At 55.2% G+C, this 24100-nt stretch overlaps 3 protein-coding genes and 1 long non-coding RNA gene across 8 annotated transcripts in view; 2 read left to right on the top strand and 2 right to left on the bottom strand.

Moving 5' to 3' along the window:
* Window positions 1-24100, bottom strand: part of LOC150043623 (calcium-binding protein 5-like) — a 50011-nt gene that overhangs the window by 25832 nt on the left and 79 nt on the right. The window contains exons 2-3 of one of the 3 annotated variants that reach the window (XM_090322070.1): window positions 22753-22783; window positions 22108-22251 (exon numbers count right to left, since the gene is read on the bottom strand). In XM_090322070.1, coding sequence (XP_090178196.1) covers window positions 22108-22251; window positions 22753-22783 — 175 coding nt within the window. Of the gene's footprint in view, window positions 1-22107; window positions 22252-22752; window positions 22784-24100 lie in introns of those variants that run through there. The other 2 variants (XM_090322071.1, XM_090322072.1) reach the window with 2 other exon arrangements.
* Window positions 649-4044, top strand: LOC150043626 (calcium-binding protein 5). 3 transcript variants are annotated; one of them, XM_090322067.1, is made up of 6 exons: window positions 649-711; window positions 2043-2070; window positions 2572-2715; window positions 3032-3141; window positions 3376-3523; window positions 4019-4044. In XM_090322067.1, exons 1-6 carry the CDS (start codon window positions 649-651, stop codon window positions 4042-4044), a joined length of 519 nt encoding a protein of 172 aa, XP_090178193.1. The 3 variants fall into 3 exon arrangements, with proteins under 3 accessions (XP_090178193.1, XP_090178192.1, XP_090178195.1); XM_090322066.1 differs by having other exon boundaries at window positions 2040-2070; XM_090322069.1 differs by lacking the exons at window positions 649-711; window positions 2043-2070 and having other exon boundaries at window positions 2568-2706.
* Window positions 6184-8090, bottom strand: LOC150043625 (epididymal sperm-binding protein 1-like). The gene is made up of 4 exons (XM_090322701.1): window positions 8051-8090; window positions 7443-7589; window positions 6629-6787; window positions 6184-6341 (listed from the first exon to the last, which is right to left on the bottom strand). The coding sequence occupies exons 1-4, from the start codon at window positions 8088-8090 to the stop codon at window positions 6184-6186; spliced, it is 504 nt and encodes a 167-aa protein (XP_090178827.1).
* Window positions 21058-21864, top strand: LOC150043624 (uncharacterized). The gene is made up of 3 exons (XR_016533421.1): window positions 21058-21199; window positions 21291-21373; window positions 21718-21864. It is a non-coding gene; the product is annotated as an uncharacterized LOC150043624 (long non-coding RNA).

Genomic DNA, 24100 nt, shown 5'->3' with positions numbered 1-24100 from the left:
AATCCCAGCTACTCTGAGGATCATGCCAGGCAGGAAAGTCCATGAGACTCTTAGCCCAGTGACCCACCAAAACATCAGAAGTAGAGCTGTGGCTCAACTGGTAGAGCACCAGACTTGAGTATAAAAGCTCAGGGACATAGGACCTGTACACATGTGTGCATGCACACACCACGCACACACACACACACACACACACACACACACACACACACACACACACCAGAAGAGAAGGGATGGGCAGGGAAGGGCAGACACACTCTCTACTTGGCTGAGGCAAGGCTCTTTGAGGCCAGAGGTAGGACCCTGTGCATCTTTTGTGGTCCAAAGGTTAGGCTGACAGGAGTGCTGGCTGCTGCAGGGAGGTGGGGGGATGGGGACGTGACTTCCCCCTAGCTCTAATCCCTATCATTTCAGTACAGGCTCCCCAATTCCATCCTGGGGATAAAAGATCTCCCAGCCCCACACTGGCTGCCCACCTCATCCTCCTTCCAGCCAGATGGGGAGGGCAGGGACACTGATCCCGCCCTGAGATTTCTCACCCAGCTGTCACAATTCTGCCACACACGGACCAGACAGCAAGTCCTGGAGAGGCCAGCAGGAAGGAAGGCTGGGCTGGACCGCAGCCTCCGCCCAGCTCGCCCGTCCTCCATGCAGACCCCCGTGGGCCCCGCCTGCATCTTCCTGCGGAAGGGCATTGCAGAGAAGCATCGGGTGAGGGGTCCGAGGGGGGGCAAGAGGAGGGGGAAAGGAGGGGGTTGTGATGGGGTCACCGTGGAGACTGGTATCATGAGCCGCCCATGGCCCTGCCATCCAGCCCAGCCCTGTGTTTTCTATTCCTTCAGAGCAACTCCCGAGGTTGGTGGTGACAGTTTTCCTCCCATTCTACTGGGGGGAAACTGATTCATGAAGTCTATGCTTTAAGTGTATGCACTGAGTAGCAGGGCAAAGTTGGTTTGCATCCCCCATGAGGCCTTCAGATCCCCCAAAAGGGAGAGGAAAAAGAAGAGAGAAGGGATGGTATGGGGGGACTGACAGGAAGGGAAGCTGGGGCCAGGCTCCCGGCACAAGGGAGACAGTGACAGAGACAGGAGGGCTACGCACCCAGGTCTTGTCTGCTATCCCGCCTCCTGGAAGGCGGAGATTGGAAGAGGGGTCACGGTTCGAGTCCAGCCGAGGCAAAACGTGAGCAAGATTACCAGCCTCCCCGCCATGTCTAAAACCTTAAGGGAGGGGTGCTGGGGACACCTTGCCTAGAAAAGAACCAAAGTGGGGAAAAGGTCTGGGGCATGGATCCCGTGGTAACATGCTTGTATAATAAGAAACTCTGATTCTATCTGAGGGAGGGCAAGGAAAGGAGAGAGGGAGTAAGGGAGGGAGGGAGAAAAGGAGGAGGGGAGGAAAGGAAGGGGAAGGAAGGAAGGCATGAAGAAAGCAAAGAATGAAGAAAGGAAGGAAGAAAAGAAGGAAGGAAGGAAGGGAGGGAGGGATCTGTAGAATTTCCTGGGGGGCAGTAGGCATGGAGCCCCCTGGAGCCTGAGGTGCCAGGGACAGGCAGAGCCCTGAGGACTGGAAGCTTCTGGAGGTTTCTGGATGCCATGTGCACTGAGGGCGGTGCCCTGGTAAGCAGATGGAGGCCACAGAACAGGCAGGGCACAGTGGGAAGAGCTCTGACCTGGCTGTCAGGACAGCTGGGGTCTCTGGCCGAGGCCTGGCCCTGGAAGAGGGTCTGCCATTTGCGAGGGACTGAGGATCCCATCAGCCGTCCCCTGCTGTGATGGACTTGGCCGCCTCCATCAACCCTGGGGAGGCCGTCTGGATGGGAGGACTGGATGCCATGGTGCCTTTGATCCACTCAGTGGGAAAGGCAGAGGGGGAGAGTGGGGACTCAGAGATGGGGGCGAGGAAATGACAGGAAGGGGGCTTGGGAGGGGACAGGTGGGGAGGGGCGTTGGCAGGTGGAAGGTACAAGAATGGCAGAAACAGGAAAAGGTGACCTGGGATTTCTGGTTCTCCATATTCCTCCCCTGCACTCTGTTCAGGAGAGACCTCTGGGACAAGATGAGATGGAAGGTAAGCCCCCTCCCCTCCCCGCCCCCACTCAGATCCTCCCTCCCTGTGCCATTCCCTGCTCCATCTGCCCTCTTCTCCGGGGAACTCTCCCACCCCTCTGCCTCTCTCTTCTCCCTTGCAGGTTTGTAGAGTTTGTTCCACAAAACTGCTTGATTTGCCAGTTGCTGGTGGCTCACGCCTGTCATCCTAGCTACGGAGGAGGCTGAGATCTGAGGATCACAGTTCAAAGCCAGCCTGGACAGGAAAGGCTATGAGACTCTTATATCCAGTGAACCACCGGGAAACCAGAAGTGGTGCTGTGGCTGCAGTGGTTAGAGCGCTGGCCTTGAGCTGAAGAGCTCAGGGACAGCGGCCAGGCCCAGAGTTCAAGCCCCATGAGCAACATAGGGGGTTTCAATTCAGCATGTCCATTTGTGAAGCATAATGCATCCTGAACAATGTCACCTCTTTTGTCATTGATTGTTTTAAGTGACTGCCACATTCTTGTCTGTGACCTTGCAGAGCTTCGGGAAGCATTTCTTGAGTTTGACAAGGACCGGGATGGCTTCATCTCCCACAAGGACTTGGGGAATCTCATGCGTATGATGGGTTACATGCCCACTGAGATGGAGCTCACGGAGCTAGGCCAGCAAATCCGCATGAACCGTGAGCGCTGGGGTGGGATAGGAGGCCGGGTGCCAGCACGCACCCCTGTAATCCCAGCTGTAACCCCAGACAGAGATCTGATGATTGAGGTCCAAGGCTGTGAGACTCTTCTCCCCACGGAACCACCCAAAACAAAAAAATGCCGGAAATGAAGCTGTGGATCCAGTGGTAGAGCGCCAGGCTTGAGCATAAAGGCGCAGGGACAGTGCTCAGGCCTCTGAGTTCAAACCCCAGGATTGGTCCCCATGAAGGGCAGATGGAGGGCACAGGAGACCGAGGCCCAGAGCCCCTCTCACGTTGCCTCTGCTGTCCCCAGTGGGTGGCCGCGTGGACTTTGAGGACTTTGTGGAGTTGATGACACCCAAGCTGCTGGCAGAGACAGCGGGCATGATGGGCGTCCAGGAGATGCGGGATGCCTTCAAGGAGGTGAGCAGGCATGTGTGCAGGCATGTGAGTGCGTGTGTGCTGCGTGTGTGTACACAGGTGTGTGGGGTGTAGGAGTGCACGTGTCTGTGTGCACGCACACGTGTGCGTCACCACGCCCCACCTCTCCTAGCGCTTGGCCACTGCTGTTGGTTTGTTTTGTGTGCTGGCCCTGGAGCTTGAACTCGGGGCCGCCTCTGCCGCTGCTCCTAGCCCAGCCCTTTGGCCTGTGTCCAGTTCGATGCCAACGGAGACGGGGAGATCACGCTGGGGGAGCTGCAGCAGGCCATGCAGAGGCTGCTGGGGGAGAAGCTGACCCCCCGAGAGATCGCCGAGGTGGTCCGGGAGGCCGATATTAACGGCGACGGCACCGTGGACTTCGAAGGTGATCTGAGGGTGAAATGACCCGGAATCCACTTGTAACTCCCGTGTCATGTCAAAAGTCACCCTGTCCCTGTGGGGGGGGGCATGCGAGTGCATGTGCACCTGTCCTGGGGCTCAAGGTCCTGGGCGCTGTCCCCAAGCTCATCAGCTCAAGGCCGGTGCTCTACCACTGAGCCACAGCACCACTTCTGGTTTTCTAGTGATTAATTGGAGCTAAGAGTCTCACAGTCTTCAGTGCCCAGGCTGGCTTTGAACCTTGATCCTCAGATCTCAGCCTCCTGAGTAGCTAGCATGACAGGCTGGAGACACCAGGCCCCATCCTTGTTTTTTGTTTTTTTTTTTCTCCAAGTGAGCCTTCAGGGTTGGGAGGCAGCTTTGAGAAGCACTTTCTGCGTGGGTCCCAGGCCCAAACATCCTTGGGTTTTGTGCAAGGAAGCATCCCCACCCCACCTTGCCTGTCACCCCCGCCCCGCCTCACCTGCAATGTTCTTTGCAGAGTTTGTGAAGATGATGTCCCGCTGAAGAGCTCCCAGAAGCCCCTCACCTAAGCAGTGTGACAAGCAGGCTGACGGAGGACCCCAAAGACAGGGGAGGGGGAGGGGCCTGGCGGTAGTGTGGACTGAGGTGAGACTGTAAGCAGATGCTTGTGGCCAGGATTGGATGCCGAGGGAGAGAGTGTGCATGGAATACATGGAAGGTCCTGAAGGACCAGAGCCGCCCCCCAACTTCTAAAGTGCGATGGTGTCTTTCCTTCCTCATCCTAAACCCCACACCTGCCCCAGCTGCTTGGAGGTTGGGGCAGAAGGAGGACATGAGGGGAACTTTGGGGCAATTTGCCCCTGACACTTCCATCACACAGTCTGCCCTTCTCTTGCCAGCTTCACCCTCTGATCCCCCAGGTTCTGTCGTGGTAGGAGTGGAGTGGGGGCCACATCGGCCACAGATCCGGCAGTGGGAATCTAGACACGCTGGGGTGTGGCAGGCAGGTGGACAGTGTTCCACTGGGGATAGTGGTTCCAGCCTGTAGTCCCAGCGGCTCGGGAGGCAGGGAAAGGAGGATCGTGAGGTGAAGACCAGCCCTGGCAAAGGTAGCAAAACCCTCTCCAAAACAAAACAAACCCAAAAGGGAAAGGGCTGGGAGCGTGGCTGCAGCGCCGGGGCGTTTTCCTAGCTGTGTGGGAGACCCCGGGGTCTCAGCAGTGTCCTGGGGGGAGGGGTGTCCAAGGTCATCACACTGCCTTCCAGGAATAAATCCGTTTTTCCCTTTTGACCTCCACATCATCTTGGTGTGAGATATGGGGGGGGGGGGCTGGATTAAATCACAGCCTGGATTATAAAGGTTTAGAGCAAGCTGATCCCGGGGCATGAATTCTCTACAAATGTCACGAGAGAGACACACACACCATACGGAGGCAGGCAGAGAATGACGGACAGATGGATAGAGACAGAGATTGACAGATGGAGACAGAGACAGAGAGAGGAGGGAGGGAGGGAGGGTCTCTCTCCCTCCTCTGGGTTGGGCCCCAGCCTGTCCTTCTGTCCATCCAGCAGGGAGGCTACAGCCTCCACCTCTGCCATCCTGGTATGGCCACTTGGACAGCCTCCTGGCCTCTGGCCTCCCGGGCTGAGGAAGGACAGAAATCACACAGGAGCTTCTCTGTCCCCACTCGGGTCCAGGTTCACGCGTGGAGATGGGGCACACATGCTCGATGCTTACTTATTTATTCATCTGTGACCTGCTTAGGTGCTGACCATGCTCTACCCCAGGTCAGGCTTCTTCTTCCCCAACCCTGCAGCGTCCACGCTGCCCCTAGGCCGGGTCTTCTTCAAGGAAGCAGCGAGGTGGACACAGGGGTGGGGCAGGAGCTGTTTTCTGGGTGTCAGTGCCTTGTTTCCCTCTGCTCTTCTCAGAAGACCCGGTGATGCTATATGGTGACAACCGGGTGTTTCTAAAGGTGACCATCTAGGCCCAGAAGGCACAGGTGCCAGTTCCGGGGCGGGGGGGGGGAAGCCTTCTCCCAGGACTGGCTTCTCTCTGAAAGAACAACCAGGAGCCAGGCTTCAATTAGAAATAAAAAGTGACACTTAGCGTGGCATCATGGCTCGTGCCTGTCATCCCAGCTGCTCAGGAGCCTGAGATTTGTGGTTCAAAACCAGCCCAGGGAGGAAAACCCAGAGACTCTTATCTCCCATGGACCAACTAAAAGCCAAAAGTGGAAATGTGGCTCAAGTGGTAGAGCGACTGCCTTGAGTGTACATGCATATATATATATATATACATATATATATATACACACACACATACACATAAATATATATATATACATACACACATACACATAAAAATATATATATAGCAAGTGAGACCTGGAGTTCAAGCCCCAGCCTCAGCACAAAAACAAAACAAAAACAAAACTTTCCCTTTCCTCATCTCTCCCCTTGCCAGTGAAATCCCAATTCCCTATGGCTTCCCTCCCACCCTGGCCACTTAAGTGCTGGGATTACAGGCACGGGCCATGGTACCTGTCTTAGCAATTAACCTCCCCGCCCCTCTTTCATCTCAGCTGTTCATCAGGTTGGACCCCGTCTGCCTCCTCCTAATCTCCAATCTTCCCTGCACCGCACCCCTCACCTTCCAGGCTGCTCGGGGCCCACTGGGGGTCAGCAGTACACCCACGTGTGGTGCTGGTCGTAGTTGTAGGATGTGGCACACCAAAGACGCTTCTGTTTCGACCCTATCTTGGTGCAGTTAAAATAATTCTTGTTTTTATAGTTGAACGGAAAGTGGCAGGGGAAGCCCGGCGATAAGGCAGAAATTCCTTCGGGAAGAGAAGAAGGAGAAGGGGACAGGATGAAGGCCATTAAGCAGCAAAGAGGGGTCAGGACCCTCACATCTCAGCTCCTGAGTAGCTGGATGACAGGTTGAGACCCCAGCACCTGGCGATGCCTCGTGTGTGTGTGATATTGTATTTTCACCTGCAGCTCAAGCCAATCTTAGTCATGCCCCCCCCCCCCCCCCGTGATCCCCGAGTCCGAGTCTAGAGTCCAGGCTGTGCTCAGGTCCCCGGCGCCCCTCCCTGGGCCCCCGGCCCCGAGCCCCGATTACTGGTGTCGGCGCAGACGCTCCACTTGCCGTTCTGGTCCATGTTCTCGGTGGTCGGGCACCAGAGCTTGCTGTCCTCGTTCTCAATGCACTCGGAGACCACGCTGTTTCTGTAGGTGGAGGGGAAGAAGCAGGGCCTGCTGAAGGAGTTGCCGCCGTACCCTGCGAACGACCAGGGGAGGCGGCATCAGGAGGAGGGGACGGGCCTGGCGGCCTCGCGTACGCGCGCACAGGTGTGCGTGCGTGTGTGTGTGCGCGTGTGTGTGCATGTGTGTGCGTGTGTGTGCATGTGTGTGTGCGTGTGCGCGTGTGTGTGCATGTGTGCGCGTGTGTGTGCGCGCGTGTGTGCGTGCGTGTGCATGCGCGCCTATGTGGGCGTGTGTGTGCATGCGTGTGTGCGTGTGTGCGCGTGTGCATGTGTGTGCGTGAGTGTATGTGCATGTGTATGTGCATGTGTGTGCATGTGCACGTGTGTGTGTGCGTACGTGCGTGTGCATGTGTGCAGGAGTGTGCCTGTGTGTGTGCCTGTGCATGCCCGCGCCCATGGGTGCCAATGCCGAGGCTTGAACTCGCGGCCAGGGCGCTGTCCCTGAGCGGGTGCGCCACCACACCCTGGGCCACGGCTCCACTTCCGGCTTCCTGGTGCTCACTGGAGATGGCGGTCTCGCGGATTTTCCTGCCCGGGCTGGCTTCGAACCGCCATCAACACTTCCCCGTCCTGGCTCCTGACGCTGCGGGATTCGCAGTACTTACGCCCGCTCCTCCTGGGTACTTAACGCCGGCCCCCCGGTCCCCACGCACCGGCCCCGGTGCTTACCGTTGGTCTCGCAGTACTTCCACTGGTGCCTCTGGTCGAAGCTGGAGGTGACGGAGCACCAGGCCCTCCACATCAGGGTCCCTTCAAACGTGCAGTTGTCATATGGCTTCCCGCATAAGACGAAGGGGAAGATGCAGCGCGGGTAATCTGTGCCGGGCGGGGCGAGGCTGCACCTCGGGACTCTGGACTGCCTTCACAGGCCCCGCCCCAGCCACAGGCCCCGCCTCTCAGCCGCAAGGTACCGCCCCACACAGGCCCCGCCCACACCTGCAAGGCACCACCCACATCGACAAGGCCCCGCCCATGCCAAGGCCAGCCCACGCCAAGGCCCACCCACATCCTCAAGGCCCCGTTCCACCCACAGGCCCCTCCCACACCCACAAAGTCACATCACAGGCCACGCCCACACGGGCAAAGTCCACGCCCCAGGCATCCCCACCTCAAAGGCCTGTCTCAGTTCCACAGGCCCCGCCCACACCCGCAAGGCCCAGGCCACGCCTATAGTCACGTCAGAAACCACGCCCATATCTGCAAAGGCCACGCCCACACCCCAGGCACGCCCCACCTCCAAGGCCTGTCTCAGTTCCACAGGCCCCGCCCACACCCACCAGGCCACGCCCACACCGACAGGTCACTGGCCACGACCATAGGGCAAAGGCCACGCCCACACCCCAGGCACGCCCCACCTCCAAGGCCAGTCTCAGGTCCACAGGCCACGCCCACACCTCAGGGCCTCATTTCTCTCCCCTCTTCCATTCAAGGCTGAAGGTCCACCACCAGCCTGGTAGATGTGGAGAAGGAAGGCTGTCCACCCCAGCACATAGCTGCAGTGCTGCATCCTCGCTGCCTCTGCCCGATACACTGAGGGAACAATGAAGCTTTGCTTTCTCTTGTTCCATTTCTTTGCCACTACCTTCCGGGGTTCTATCCAAGACAACTAAAAAGTATTTTTTTTTTGCAGGACACATACATTATGGCATGTCTATGTATAATATCTGTGCATACATATGATAATATATAATATATTATGGATGGATTAGAAAGTTGGATGGCTGAATAGATGGAAGTTTGGATGAATGGAGGATGGGTGGATAGATGGTAAATGGTTGATGGATGAATGGATAGATGATGGATGGATGGGTGGATGGCTGAATAGATGGAAGGTTGGATAGACGGATGGATGGTGGGTGGTGGATGGATGGGTGGATGGAAAGAAGATTGGGTGGCTGAATAGATAGAAAGTTGGATGGATAGATGATGGATGGGTAGACGGGATAGATGGTTGATGGATGGATGGGAAGGTGGGATAGATGGTTGATGGATGGATGGATGGATGGATTGGTGATGGGTGGATGGATAATGAGTGGATGGGTAGATGGATGAGGAGTGGATGGATGGATGGGTGATGGGTGGGAGGGTGGGTGGACAGTTGAGTGGATGGAAGATAGGTGGATATAAGGCTTCATCGATGGCTATCTGGAGGGATGGGTGGAGGAGTGATTGGCAGGTAGGTTGATAAAGGCTGGACTGGAGAGTAAGACTGAAGAAAATTCTTACACATGGAAGAGGCTGCCAAGAAGCAGCCTACAATAACAAACTACAATAACAAACAATCACTAAGGTAGACTACAATAACAAACAATCACTAAGGTAGAGAAGAGAATCAACACATTTTCAAAATACATTTATCTTTGCCAATCCCAGGCTTGAACTCAGGGCCTGAGCACCGTCCTTGGGCTTTCTCAAGGCTAGAGCTCCAGCACTTGAGCTACAGCCGTACCTCTGGCTTTTTCTATATATGTGGTACCGAGGCATCAAACCTGGGTCTTCGTGCACGCTAGGCAAGCACTCTACCACTAGGCAAAACTCCCGGCCCCTAGGGTGTTTTGTTTTGTTTTTGTTTTTGCTGGTTAGTTTAGACATGAGTCGAGCAGACTTTTTTGTGCCCAGGCTGACCTTGAACCACCATCTTGCAGACCCTCCCCCTCCCAGTGGCTAGGATTACTGATGTAAGTTGGTGACACCCTGCTCATCGATCTTTTAGAAGTAACATTTGTATCTGAGAGAACATGTGTGACAGTTGTCATAGGATCTGGTTTGGTTTTGTTTTTTAATCATTTTCTTGTGTGATATCACACCCATGTCTGCCTGTCATGCTCCCCAAGGCCACAGCTCCCCTTTTATCAACCAACAATGTACTACTGTGTACGTGGGCCAGGTGCCAGCCCCAGTCAACCCCAGGCTCAGGGCACAGGGTGCTCAGGCGCTTAGATGTCCCTACTCTCAAGATAACTTGGGCTTCGCCCCAGTGTTCCAGACACGGCTGCCTGGCTGGCCTGCTAATTGCCTGGAACCGCCCCCAGAAGAGCTTCTGTGAACGCCCAGGACTTGATCAGAATAGTGACTGGTGTTCTCCACGCTCCCTCAGTATCACCTTTTCATGCTTGCATAAATTCCCTGCATGGCACAAAGGCCCAAACAGGGAGGAGCATGGGAAGGAGGAGTGGGGAGCACGCTGTCTCCAAAGGGACAGAGGAGCAAATACAAAGGCCCTGTGGTATGTGGAACCGCAGCTCATGTGCCATTCACTTCAAAGACCCATGCACCAAGAGCCGAGCAAGGCGGGGCAAGAGACACAAGCCATGAGTGGATTGACAGAAAACTTGGGCTGACCGATAACTCATTGTTAAAAAGCGCGTTGAGAGGAAGGTCACGAAATAGACGAGATTGGATGTGACGCCAAGGACTCTGCGTTAGCGACTGTGCACTTTGGGAGCGTGGGACTGCATTGAGAACTCCAGGGAGCTCCACAAGGCTGGTTCCACCTGTAGACCACGCCTCCCTCAGGCCTCTGGCCTGGCCTGAGAACATGGCTCCAGCTTCTCCACAGCATCTCAGAGTTCTCCTGAACACATCTGCCTCCTTCAGGTCCAATCACTTTGCACACTGCCACTTCTGCCACATGAGCCCAATGATGCATACATAGTAGATAATATATATATACATATCATGTAATACATAGTATATAATACATATACTCCATCTATTCAGCCTTCCAACCTTCTATCCATCCATGCTGATCATCCACCATCCATCATCTATCATCCATCCATCATCCACCATCCATCATCCATCAACCACCTTCCACCACCTACTATCCACCATCCATCATCTATCATCCATCCACCATCCATCATCTACGATCTAACATCCACCATCCACCTTCCATCATCCATCATCCACCATCCATCATCCATCAACCACCATCCACCATCCATCATCCATAATCCATTATCTGTAATCCACCATCCACCATCCACCATCCATCATCCACATCCACCATCCACCATCCACAATCCACCATCCACATCCATCATCCACCATCCACCATCCACCATCCACCATCCACCATCCACATCCACTATCCACATCCACCATCCACCATCCACCATCCATCCACCATCCATCATCCATCATCCATCCACCATGCACCATCCACCATCCATCCACCATCCACCATCCACCATCCACCATCCACATCCACCATCCACCATCCACCATCCATCCACCACCCACCATCCACCATCCACCATCCATCATCCATCAACTATCATCCACCATCCAACATCCACCACCCATCATCCATCATCCACCATCCACCATCCATCATCCATCATCCACCATCCACCATCCATCATCCATCATCCACCATCCACCATCCATCATCCATCATCCACCATCCACCAGTCAACATCCATCATCTATCATCCATCCACCATCCACCATCCACCATCCACTATCTAACATCCACCATCCACCAAACATCATCCATCATCCACCATACATCATCCATCAACCACCATCCACCATCCATCCATCATCCACCATCCACCATCCATCCACCATCCACCATCCACCATCCACTATCCACATCCACCATCCACCATCCACCATCCATCCATCATCCACCATCCACCATCCATCCACCATCCACCATCCACCATCCATCCACCATCCACCATCCATCCACCATCCACCATCCACCATCCACCATCCATCATCCATCATCTATCATCCACCATCCACCATCCACCATCCATCATCCAACATCCACCGTCCACCAGCCTCTATCCATCATCTATCATCCATCCACCATCCACCATCCACTATCTAACATCCACCATCCACCAAACATCATCCAACATCCACCATCCATCATCCATCAACCACCATCCACCATCCATCATCCACCATCCACCATCCACCATCCATCATCCATCCACCATCCACCATCCATCACCCATCATCCATCATCCACCATCCGTCCACCATCCACCATCCACCATCCACCATCCATCATCCACCATCCATCATCCATCATCCACCATCCACCAGCCACCATCCATCATCTATCATCCATCCACCATCCACCATTCACCATCCACTATCTAACATCCACCATCCACCAAACATCATCCATCATCCACCATTCATCATCCATCAATCACCATTCACCATCCATCATCCACCATCCACCATCCACCATCCATCCACCATCCACCATCCATCCACCATCCACCATCCACCATCCATCCACCATCCACCATCCACCACCCATCCACCATCCACCATCCAGCATCCATCATCCATCCACCATCCACCATCCATCCACCATCCACCATCCATCCACCATCCACCATCCACCATCCACCATCCATCATCCATCATCCACCATCCACCATCCACCATCCATCATCCATCCACCATCCACCATCCACCATCCATCCACCATCCACCATCCATCCACCATCCACCATCCACCATCCACCATCCATCATCCATCCACCATCCACCATCCATCCACCATCCACCATCCACCATCCACCATCCATCCACCATCCACCATCCATCCACCATCCACCAGCCACCATCCACCATCTACCATCCACCATCCATCATCCATCATCTATCATCCACCATCCACCATCCACCATCCATCATCCATCATCCACCATCCACCAGCCTCTATCCATCATCTCTCATCCATCCACCATCCACCATCCACTATCTAACATCCACCATCCACCAAACATCATCCAACATCCACCATCCATCATCCATCAACCACCATCCACCATCCATCATCCACCATCCACCATCCACCATCCATCATCCATCCACCATCCACCATCCACCATCCATCACCCATCATCCATCATCCACCATCCGTCCACCATCCACCATCCACCATCCACCATCCATCATCCACCATCCACCATCCACATCCACCATCCACCATCCACCCTCCACCCTCCATCATCCACCATCCACCATCTACCATCCACATCCACCATCCACCAAACACCATCCACCATCCAGCATCCACATCCACCACCCACCATCCATCATCCATCCACCATCCACCATCCACCATTCATCCTCCATCATCCACCATCCACCATCCACCATCCACCATCCATCATCCACCATCCACATCCTCCATCCACCATCCACCATCCACCATCCAGATCCACCATCCACCCTCCACCCTCCACCCTCCACCCTCCACCATCCACATCCACCATCCACCATCCACATCCACCAGCCACCATCCACCATCCACCAGCCACCATCCACCATCCACCATCCACCATCCACATCCACCATCCACCATCCACCATCCACCATCCACATCCACCATCCACATCCACCCTCCACCCTCCACCATCCACCATCCACATCCACCATCCACCATCCACCATCCACATCCACCATCCACCATCCACCATCCACATTCACCATCCAACATCCACCATGCACCATCCACCATCCACCATTCACATCCACCATCCACATCCACCATCCACCATCTACAATCCACCATCCATCATCCACCATCCACATCCACCATCCACCATCCACCATCCACCATCCACCCTCCACATCCACCCTCCACCCTCCGTCCTCCGCCATCCGCCATCCGCCATCCGCCATCCGCCATCCACATCCGCCATCCACCATCCACCATCCACATCCACCATCCACCATCCACCATCCACCATCCACATCCACCATCCACCATCCACCATCCACCATCCACATTCACCATCCCCATCCACCATCCAACATCCACCATCCACCATCCATCATCCATCATCTATCATCCACCATCCACGATCCACCATTCATCATCCATCATCCACCATCCACCAGCCTCTGTCCATCATCTATCATCCATCCACCATCCACCATCCACTATCTAACATCCACCATCCACCAAACATCATCCAACATCCACCATCCATCATCCATCAACCACCATCCACCATCCATCGTCCACCATCCACCATCCACCATCCACCAGCCATCATCCATCATCCACCATCCACCAGACTCTATCCATCATCTATCATCCATCCACCATCCACCATCCACTATCTAACATCCACCATCCACCAAACATCATCCAACATCCACCATCCATCATCTATCAACCACCATCCACCATCCATCATCCACCATCCACCATCCACCATCCATCATCCATCCACCATCCACCATCCACCATCCATCACCCATCATCCATCATCCACCATCCGTCCACCATCCACCATCCACCATCCACCATCCATCATCCACCATCCACCATCCACATCCACCATCCACCATCCACCATCCACATCCACCCTCCACCCTCCACCCTCGACCCTCCACCCTCCACCCTCCACCATCCACATCCACCATCCACCATCCACATCCACCAGCCACCATCCACCATCCACCATCCACCATCCATCATCCATCCACCATCCACCATCCACCATCCATCCACCATCCACCATCCACCATCCACCATCCATCATCCATCCACCATCCACCATCCATCCACCATCCACCAGCCACCATCCACCATCTACCATCCACCATCCATCATCCATCATCTATCATCCACCATCCACCATCCACCATCCATCATCCATCATCCACCATCCACCAGCCTCTATCCATCATCTCTCATCCATCCACCATCCACCATCCACTATCTAACATCCACCATCCACCAAACATCATCCAACATCCACCATCCATCATCCATCAACCACCATCCACCATCCATCATCCACCATCCACCATCCACCATCCATCATCCATCCACCATCCACCATCCACCATCCATCACCCATCATCCATCATCCACCATCCGTCCACCATCCACCATCCACCATCCACCATCCATCATCCACCATCCACCATCCACATCCACCATCCACCATCCACCCTCCACCCTCCATCATCCACCATCCACCATCTACCATCCACATCCACCATCCACCAAACACCATCCACCATCCAGCCTCCACATCCACCACCCACCATCCATCATCCATCCACCATCCACCATCCACCATTCATCCTCCATCATCCACCATCCACCATCCACCATCCACCATCCATCATCCACCATCCACATCCACCATCCACATCCACCATCCGCATCCACCATCCGCATCCACCATCCACATCCTCCATCCACCATCCACCATCCACCATCCAGATCCACCATCCACCCTCCACCCTCCACCCTCCACCCTCCACCATCCACATCCACCAGCCACCATCCACCATCCACCAGCCACCATCGACCATCCACCATCCACCATCCACCATCCACATCCACCATCCACCATCCACCATCCACCATCCACATCCACCATCCACATCCACCCTCCACCCTCCACCATCCACCATCCACATCCACCATCCACTATCCACCATCCACATCCACCATCCACCATCCACCATCCACATTCACCATCCAACATCCACCATGCACCATCCACCATCCACCATTCACATCCACCATCCACATCCACCATCCACCATCTACAATCCACCATCCATCATCCACCATCCACATCCACCATCCACCATCCACCATCCACCATCCACCCTCCACATCCACCCTCCACCCTCCACCCTCCACCCTCCGTCCTCCGCCATCCGCCATCCGCCATCCGCCATCCGCCATCCGCTATCCACATCCGCCATCCACCATCCACCATCCACATCCACCATCCACCATCCACCATCCACATCCACCATCCACCATCCACCATCCACCATCCACATTCACCATCCCCATCCACCATCCAACATCCACCATCCACCATCCATCATCCATCATCTATCATCCACCATCCACGATCCACCATTCATCATCCATCATCCACCATCCACCAGCCTCTGTCCATCATCTATCATCCATCCACCATCCACCATCCACTATCTAACATCCACCATCAACCAAACATCATCCAACATCCACCATCCATCATCCATCAACCACCATCCACCATCCATCGTCCACCATCCACCATCCACCATCCACCATCCATCATCCATCATCCACCATCCACCAGACTCTATCCATCATCTATCATCCATCCACCATCCACCATCCACTATCTAACATCCACCATCCACCAAACATCATCCAACATCCACCATCCATCATCTATCAACCACCATCCACCATCCATCATTCACCATCCACCATCCACCATCCATCATCCATCCACCATCCACCATCCATCACCCATCATCCATCATCCACCATCCGTCCACCATCCACCATCCACCATCCACCATCCATCATCCACCATCCACCATCCACATCCACCATCCACCATCCACCATCCACATCCACCCTCCACCCTCCACCCTCCACCCTCCACCCTCCACCATCCACATCCACCATCCACCATCCACATCCACCAGCCACCATCCACCATCCACCATCCACCATCCACCATCCACCATCCACATCCACCATCCACATCCACCCTCCACCCTCCACCATCCACCATCCACATCCACCATCCACCATCCACCATCCACATCCACCATCCACCATCCACCATCCACATTCACCATCCAACATCCACCATGCACCATCCACCATCCACCATCCAAATCCACCATCCACATCCACCCTCCACCATCCACCATCCACCATCCATCATCCACATCCACCATCCACCATCCACATCCACCATCCACCATCCATCATCCACCATCCACATCCACCATCCACCATCCACCATCCACCATCCACCATCCACACTCCACATCCACCCTCCACCCTCCACCCTCCACCCTCCGTCCTCCGCCATCCGCCATCCGCCATCCACATCCGCCATCCACCATCCACCATCCACATCCACCATCCACCATCCACCATCCACCATCCACATCCACCATCCACCATCCACCATCCACATTCACCATCCCCATCCACCATCCACCATCCAACATCCACCATCCATCATCCATCATGTATCATCCACCATCCACCATCCACCTTTCATCATCCAATATCCACCATCCACCAGCCTCTGTCCATCATCTATCATCCATCCACCATCCACCATCCACTATCTAACATCCACCATCCACCAAACATCATCCAACATCCACCATCCATCATCCATCAACCACCATCCACCATCCATCATCCACCATCCACCATCCACCATCCATCATCCATCCACCATCCACCATCCACCATCCATCACCCATCATCCATCATCCACCATCCGTCCACCATCCACCATCCACCATCCACCATCCATCATCCACCATCCACCATCCACATCCACCATCCACCATCCACCCTCCACCCTCCATCATCCACCATCCACCATCTACCATCCACATCCACCATCCACCAAACACCATCCACCATCCACCATCCACCATCCACATCCACCATCCACATCCACCATCCACCATCCACCGTCCACATCCACATCCACCATCCACATCCTCCTTCCACCATCCACCATCCACCATCCACATCCACCATCCACATCCACCCTCCACCATCCACCCTCCACCATCCACCATCCACATCCACCATCCACCATCCACCATCCACATTCACCATCCAACATCCACCATCCACCATCCACCATCCACATCCACCATCCACATCCACCCTCCACCATCCACCCTCCACCATCCATCATCCACATCCACCATCCACCATCCACATCCACCATCCACCATCCATCATCCACCATCCACATCCACCATCCACCATCCACCATCCACCCTCCACATCCCCCACCCTCCACCCTCCACCCTCCGTCCTCCGCCATCCGCCATCCGCCATTCGCCATCCACATCCGCCATCCACATTCGCCATCCACCATCCACCATCCACATCCACCATCCACCATCCACCATCCACCATCCATATCCACCATCCACCATCCACCATCCACCATCCACATTCACCATCCACATCCACCATCCACCATCCACCATCCACCATCCATCATCCATCATCTATCATCCACCATCCACCATCCACCATTCATCATCCATCATCCACCATCCACCAGCCTCTATCCATCATCTATCATCCATCCACCATCCACCATCCACTATCTAACATCCACCATCCACCAAACATCATCCACCATCCACCATCCATCATCCATCAACCACCATCCACCATCCATCATCCACCATCCACCATCCACCATCCATCATCCATCATCCACCATCCACCAGAGTCTATCCATCATCTATCATCCATCCACCATCCACCATCCACTATCTAACATCCACCATCCACCAAACATCATCCAACATCCACCATCCATCATCCATCAACCACCATCCACCATCCATCATCCACCATCCACCATCCACCATCCACCATCCACATCCACCATCCACCATCCACCATCCACCATCCACATTCACCATCCACCATCCACCATCCACCATCCACCATCCACATCCACCATCCACATCCACCCTCCGCCCTCCGCCATCCGCCATCCACATCCGCCATCCACATCCGCCATCCACCATCCGCCATCCACCATCCACATCCACCATCCACCATCCACCATCCACCATCCACATTCACCATCCACATCCACCATCCACCATCCACCATCCACCCTCCACCATCCACCCTCCACATCCACCCTCCACATCCACCCTCCACCCTCCACCCTCCACCCTCCACCCTCCACCATCCACATCCACCATCCACCATCCACCATCCACCATCCACTATCCGCCGTCCACCGTCCACCGTCCACGGTCCATCGTCCATCAAGCATCATCCACCATCCACCATCCACCATCCACCATCCACTATCCACATCCACCATCCACCATCCATCATCCACCATCCACCATCCATCATCCATCATCCATCAACCACCATCCACCATCCACCATCCATCATCCATCATCCACTATCCACTATCCACCATCCACCATCCACCATCCATCATCCAGCATCCACCATCAATCATCCATCATCCACTATCCACATCCACCTTCCACCATCCACCATCCATCATCCAGCATCCACCATCCATCATCCATCATCCACTATCCACATCCACCTTCCACCATCCAGCATCCAGCATCCACAATCCACCATCCACCATCCACCATCCATCATCCATCATCCACCATCCACATCCACTACCACCATCCATCATCCACCATCCACCATCTATCATCCACCATCCACCATCCATCATCCATCATCCACCATCTATCATCCATCATCCACTATCCATCCTCCATCATCCATCATCCACCATCCACCATCCATTTACCATCCACCATTCATCATCTATCATCCATCGTCCACCATCCACCATCCATCATCCACCATCCACCATTTATCATCCATCATCCACCATCCATTATCCATCATCCACCATCCACCATCCATCATCTATCATCCATCATCCTCCATCCACCATCCATCCACCCATCATCCACCATCCATCATCCACCATCCATCATCCATCATCCATCCACTATCCATCATTCCTCCATCATCCATCCACCATCCATCATCCATCCATCCAGTCATCATTCATCCATTAAGCATGTACCCATCATCTAACCTTCAAACTTCCATCCATGCACCTTTCATGCCTCCCTCCCTCCCTCCTTCTATTCACCTATGATTTCATCCATCTTCCACTATCTATCTTCCATCCATCCATCCAACCCTCCATCCATTCCAGTTCATCCTGCCATCACCCATCCAATAGCTTCCAGAGCTCTACCGTCTGCCAGACACTGGTGAGAATCCAAAGAATGCAGACAGGATTTCTGTCCCAGGAAGTGTCACAGGAAAACTCGGTACATAGGACACATGCATGCACACACACGCACGATGACGGCATGAGACACACAAATGTGAAAGGACCCCATGGGACACATGCATGTGTGCATACAAGATGACTGCATGGGACACACGCAGGCATGCTCACATGCAATATGACCACATGAGACACACACATGCATACACAAGATGACTGCAGGAGACACACGCATGGGCACACACACACACACACACACACACCCCTTCTTTACTAGAAATGTTGGCCCCCATTTGAAGGGACAAGGCCAGAGTCTCAGGAAGATCTCTTGGGAATCTCAGCTTCCTTCCTGTCCACACTAGGGGCCCTGCGCTCACCTCAGAACGGTGGCCGTAGGACACATGGGGCCCTGAGGACCTGACTCCAATAGCAAGAAACGCCAGAGGCCAATCAATCCTCCAGCCCCGTCCTTCTTGCCTTCCTCCCCAAACCTGAGCCCCACACACATTCCCACACCATGGCATTGTCCAAATAATCTCCAGTCATCACCGACTCCTTGTTGTCTTAACAAGAAAAGGAATCTGCTCCCTCCAGCCCCCTCCCCTTTTTCAGCCACTCACGCCTGTAACCCCAGCTACTCAGGAGCCTGAGATCTGAGGATTGAGGTTCGAAGCCAGTCCTGGGCAGGAAAGTCTATGAGAGTCAACTCCAGTGAAATACCGAATTGTCAGAGGAGTAGCTGTGGCTCAAGCGGTAGAGTAACAACCTTGAATGAAAAGCTCAGGGATAGCGCCCAAGCCCTGAGTTCAAACCCCAGGACTGGCACGTGCACGCGCACGTGAGAATGTCCTCATGACCTGATTTGAGAGATGGCTGCCCTTCTGTCCACACCTTAATATCAGCAATACAATTATATCTAAAAAAAATCAATTACATCTGGGTGCAGTGGCTCTCACCTGTAATTCTAGTTACTCAGGAGGCTGAGATCTGAGAATTGAGGGTCCTTGGGTCAGATAAGAGAGAAAAGCTGGGGGAAGACCCAGGCTGCAAGGGCCTAGAGGGGCAGCTCGGTCCCCTTCTTCTCCTGGAGGAGGGTCTTGTGGGGGGCAGGGGATGCATGCTGGGATGGATGGATGGATGGATAGATGAGGTCTAATCGTGGCCTGAGCTTGGCGGTCCAGACAGCATTTCTAGGTGACAATGCCCTGTGCTAAGCGGGCCATGCTGTCTGTTTGCCCAGTTGCTCCGAGGTGTGTTCTATGCTCTTCACCCCCTTGCAGAGCTCCCTGCCTCAGCCTCCCAGCCTGCCAGGACTGCAGGTGTGCACTGCCCCCCCCACCCAGCCATAGGGTTTGCGTAGAGCACGACCCGGGGGGCTGGGGCAGAGCACGTGTTCCACCTGTGGGCCCTTGTGGTCATGATCTCCTTCCTCCCCTCCCCTCTGCCTGTCCTCCCTCCCTCAGTCCCTGGTCCGGGAGCCGCTGTCCAGGCGCCGCCAGCTGCTCCGAGACAACTTCCTAGAGACTGAGGGCGAGTTCGTCTTCGCCACCTCCTTGGACACCAAGGACACAGAGCAGATCGCCGAGTTCCTGGAGCAGTCCGTGAAAGGTGGGGAGCATCTTCACACCCTCCCTCCCCACCCCTGCCCTAGCTGGCCCAGCCCCCAGGCATGGTGGCCCACACTCCATGTCCCCTGCAGACTCCTGCGAAGGACTCATGGTGAAGACGCTGGACGTGGACGCCACCTACGAGATCGCCAAGCGCTCCCACAACTGGCTCAAGGTGACCCCATGCTGCCAGCTCGAGGCCAGCGAGTGCCATGGCCACCTGGAGGGCTGGGGGGCTCTGGGTTTCCAGAGAAGTCCCTGTGGCCTCGCTCCAGCACCACCATGGGCCTACTGTGCAGTTCCCTCTGCATCTCCTGGACCTCCTGTAGGCGTGGGGCCCCATGGGGCCATGCTTGCCTCCCTTCCCCTCCTACCACTCGGCGATGGACCCCGGGGCCTGTGCCACTGCACACGCACCCCTCCCCAGCCCCACACCCGCCGGCCCCCGTGCCTGTCATCACTCTGCATCCTACTACCCCCCCCCCCCCGGCGGTGCCCTCACCCCTGTGCCCTCCCCAGCTGAAGAAAGACTACCTGGATGGCGTGGGGGACACCCTGGACCTCGTGGTGATCGGTGCCTACCTGGGCCGGGGGAAGCGGGCCGGCCGCTATGGGGGCTTCCTGCTGGCCGCCTACGATGAGGAGAGCGAGGAGCTGCAGGCCATCTGCAAGGTGCGGGGCTGGGCGCGTACTGCAGAAGTCGAGGGATGCGGTGTAGGCGCAGTGAGCTGCCAGGGTTCCCATTCTGCCCCTGCCTGCTGCGACAGTGGCCCAAGCCAAGTGCCAAGGGTCACCAGGCAGCACTAGGGAAGGTGGCTGGGCAACAGAACGCTGCCAGGTCTCCCCTCTCACTGCCTCCTCCCAGTCCAGCATTGTCGCTCAGCCGCCCCTCCCCACCCCAGCTCTCACGGTTCATGCGGATTTGCTGGCCCAGCTCCGTGAGCTCCATCTCAGTGGGCATGTAACCCATCATACGCATGAGATTCCCCAAGTCCTTGTGGGAGATGAAGCCATCCCGGTCCTTGTCAAACTCAAGAAATGCCTCCCGAAGCTCTGCAAGGTCACAGACAAGAATGTGGCAGTCACTTAAAACAATCAATGACAAAAGAGGTGACATTGTTCAGGATGCATTATGCTTCACAAATGGACATGCTGAATTGAAACCCCCTATGTTGCTCATTGGGCTTGAACTCTGGGCCTGGCCGCTGTCCCTGAGCTCTTCAGCTCAAGGCCAGCGCTCTAAACACTGGAGCCACAGTGCCACTTCTGGTTTCCTGGTGGTTCACTGGATATAAGAGTCTCATAGCCTTTCCTGTCCAGGCTGGCTTTGAACTGCGATCCTCAGATCTCAGCCTCCTCCGTAGCTAGGATGACAGGCATGAGCCACCAGCAACTGGCAAATCAAGCAGTTTTGTGGAACAAACTCTACAAACCTGCAAGGGAGAAGAGAGAGGCAGAGGGGTGGGAGAGTTCCCCGGAGAAGAGGGCAGATGGAGCAGGGAATGGCACAGGGAGGGAGGATCTGAGTGGGGGTGGGGAGGGGAGGGGGTTTACCTTCCATCTCATCTTGTCCCAGAGGTCTCTCCTGAACAGAGTGCAGGGGAGGAATATGGAGAACCAGAAATCCCAGGTCACCTTTTCCTGTTTCTGCCATTCTTGTACCTTCCACCTGCCAACGCCCCTCCCCACCTGTCCCCTCCCAAGCCCCCTTCCTGTCATTTCCTCGCCCCCATCTCTGAGTCCCCACTCTCCCCTCTGCCTTTCCCACTGAGTGGATCAAAGGCACCACGGCATCCAGTCCTCCCATCCAGACGGCCTCCCCAGGGTTGATGGAGGCGGCCAAGTCCATCACAGCAGGGGACGGCTGATGGGATCCTCAGTCCCTCGCAAATGGCAGACCCTCTTCCAGGGCCAGGCCTCGGCCAGAGACCCCAGCTGTCCTGACAGCCAGGTCAGAGCTCTTCCCACTGTGCCCTGCCTGTTCTGTGGCCTCCATCTGCTTACCAGGGCACCGCCCTCAGTGCACATGGCATCCAGAAACCTCCAGAAGCTTCCAGTCCTCAGGGCTCTGCCTGTCCCTGGCACCTCAGGCTCCAGGGGGCTCCATGCCTACTGCCCCCCAGGAAATTCTACAGATCCCTCCCTCCCTTCCTTCCTTCTTTCCTTCCTTCCTTTCTTCATTCTTTGCTTTCTTCATGCCTTCCTTCCTTCCCCTTCCTTTCCTCCCCTCCTCCTTCTCTCCCTCCCTCCCATACTCCCTCTCTCCTTTCCTTGCCCTCCCTCAGATAGAATCAGAGTTTCTTATTATACAAGCATGTTACCACGGGATCCATGCCCCACACCTTTTCCCCACTTTGGTTCTTTTCTAGGCAAGGTCTCCCCAGCACCCCTCCCTTAAGGTTTTAGACATGGCGGGGAGGCTGGTAATCTTGCTCATGTTTTGCCTTGGCTGGACTTGAAACGTGACCCCTCTCCCAATCCCCCCCTTCCAGGAGGCGGGATAGCAGACAGGACCTGGGTGCTTAGCCCTCCTGTCTCTGTCACTGGCTCCCTTGTGCCTGGAGCCTGGCCCCAGCTTCCCTTCCTGTCAGTCCCCCCATACCATCCCTTCTCTCTTCTTTTTCCTCTCCCTTTTGGGGGATCTGAAGGACTCATGGGGGATATAAACCAACTTAGCCCTGCTACTCAGTGCATACACTTAAAGCATAGACTTCATGAATCAGTTTCCCCCCCCACACACACACTAGAATGGGAGCAAATCCATCACCACCAACCTCGGGAGTTGCTCTGAAGGAATAGAAAACACAGGGCTGGGCTGGATGGCAGGGCCATGGGCGGCCCATGATACCAGTCTCCATGGTGACCCCATCACAACCCCCTCCTTTCCCCCTCCTCTTGCCCT

This window comes from Megascapheus bottae, chromosome 31, assembly GCF_031878675.1.
Source record: "Megascapheus bottae isolate mThoBot1 chromosome 31, mThoBot2.hap1, whole genome shotgun sequence".
In the NCBI taxonomy this organism is placed as follows: Eukaryota; Metazoa; Chordata; class Mammalia; order Rodentia; family Geomyidae; genus Megascapheus; species Megascapheus bottae.
The sequence above is the reverse complement of the archived record's forward strand: the minus strand, read 5'-3'. Positions and strand labels throughout refer to the sequence as shown.

Excerpts from the sequence above, each read along its gene's own strand:
- LOC150043626 (XM_090322066.1), top strand. The coding sequence starts at position 649 with ATGCAGACCCCCGTGGGCCCCGCCTGCATCTTCCTGCGGAAGGGCATT. Across the intron at positions 712-2,039 it reads GCATTGCAGAGAAGCATCGG|GAGAGACCTCTGGGACAAGA; the intron begins GTGAGGGGTCCG and ends CACTCTGTTCAG. Across the intron at positions 3,142-3,375 it reads TGCGGGATGCCTTCAAGGAG|TTCGATGCCAACGGAGACGG; the intron begins GTGAGCAGGCAT and ends GCCTGTGTCCAG.
- LOC150043625 (XM_090322701.1), bottom strand. The coding sequence starts at position 8,090 with ATGGTCGTGGCCAGTGACCTGTCGGTGTGGGCGTGGCCTG. Across the intron at positions 7,590-8,050 it reads GTCGGTGTGGGCGTGGCCTG|ATTACCCGCGCTGCATCTTC; the intron begins GTGGGTGTGGGC and ends CGCCCGGCACAG. Across the intron at positions 6,342-6,628 it reads GAGCGTCTGCGCCGACACCA|GAATTTCTGCCTTATCGCCG; the intron begins GTAATCGGGGCT and ends CTCTTCCCGAAG.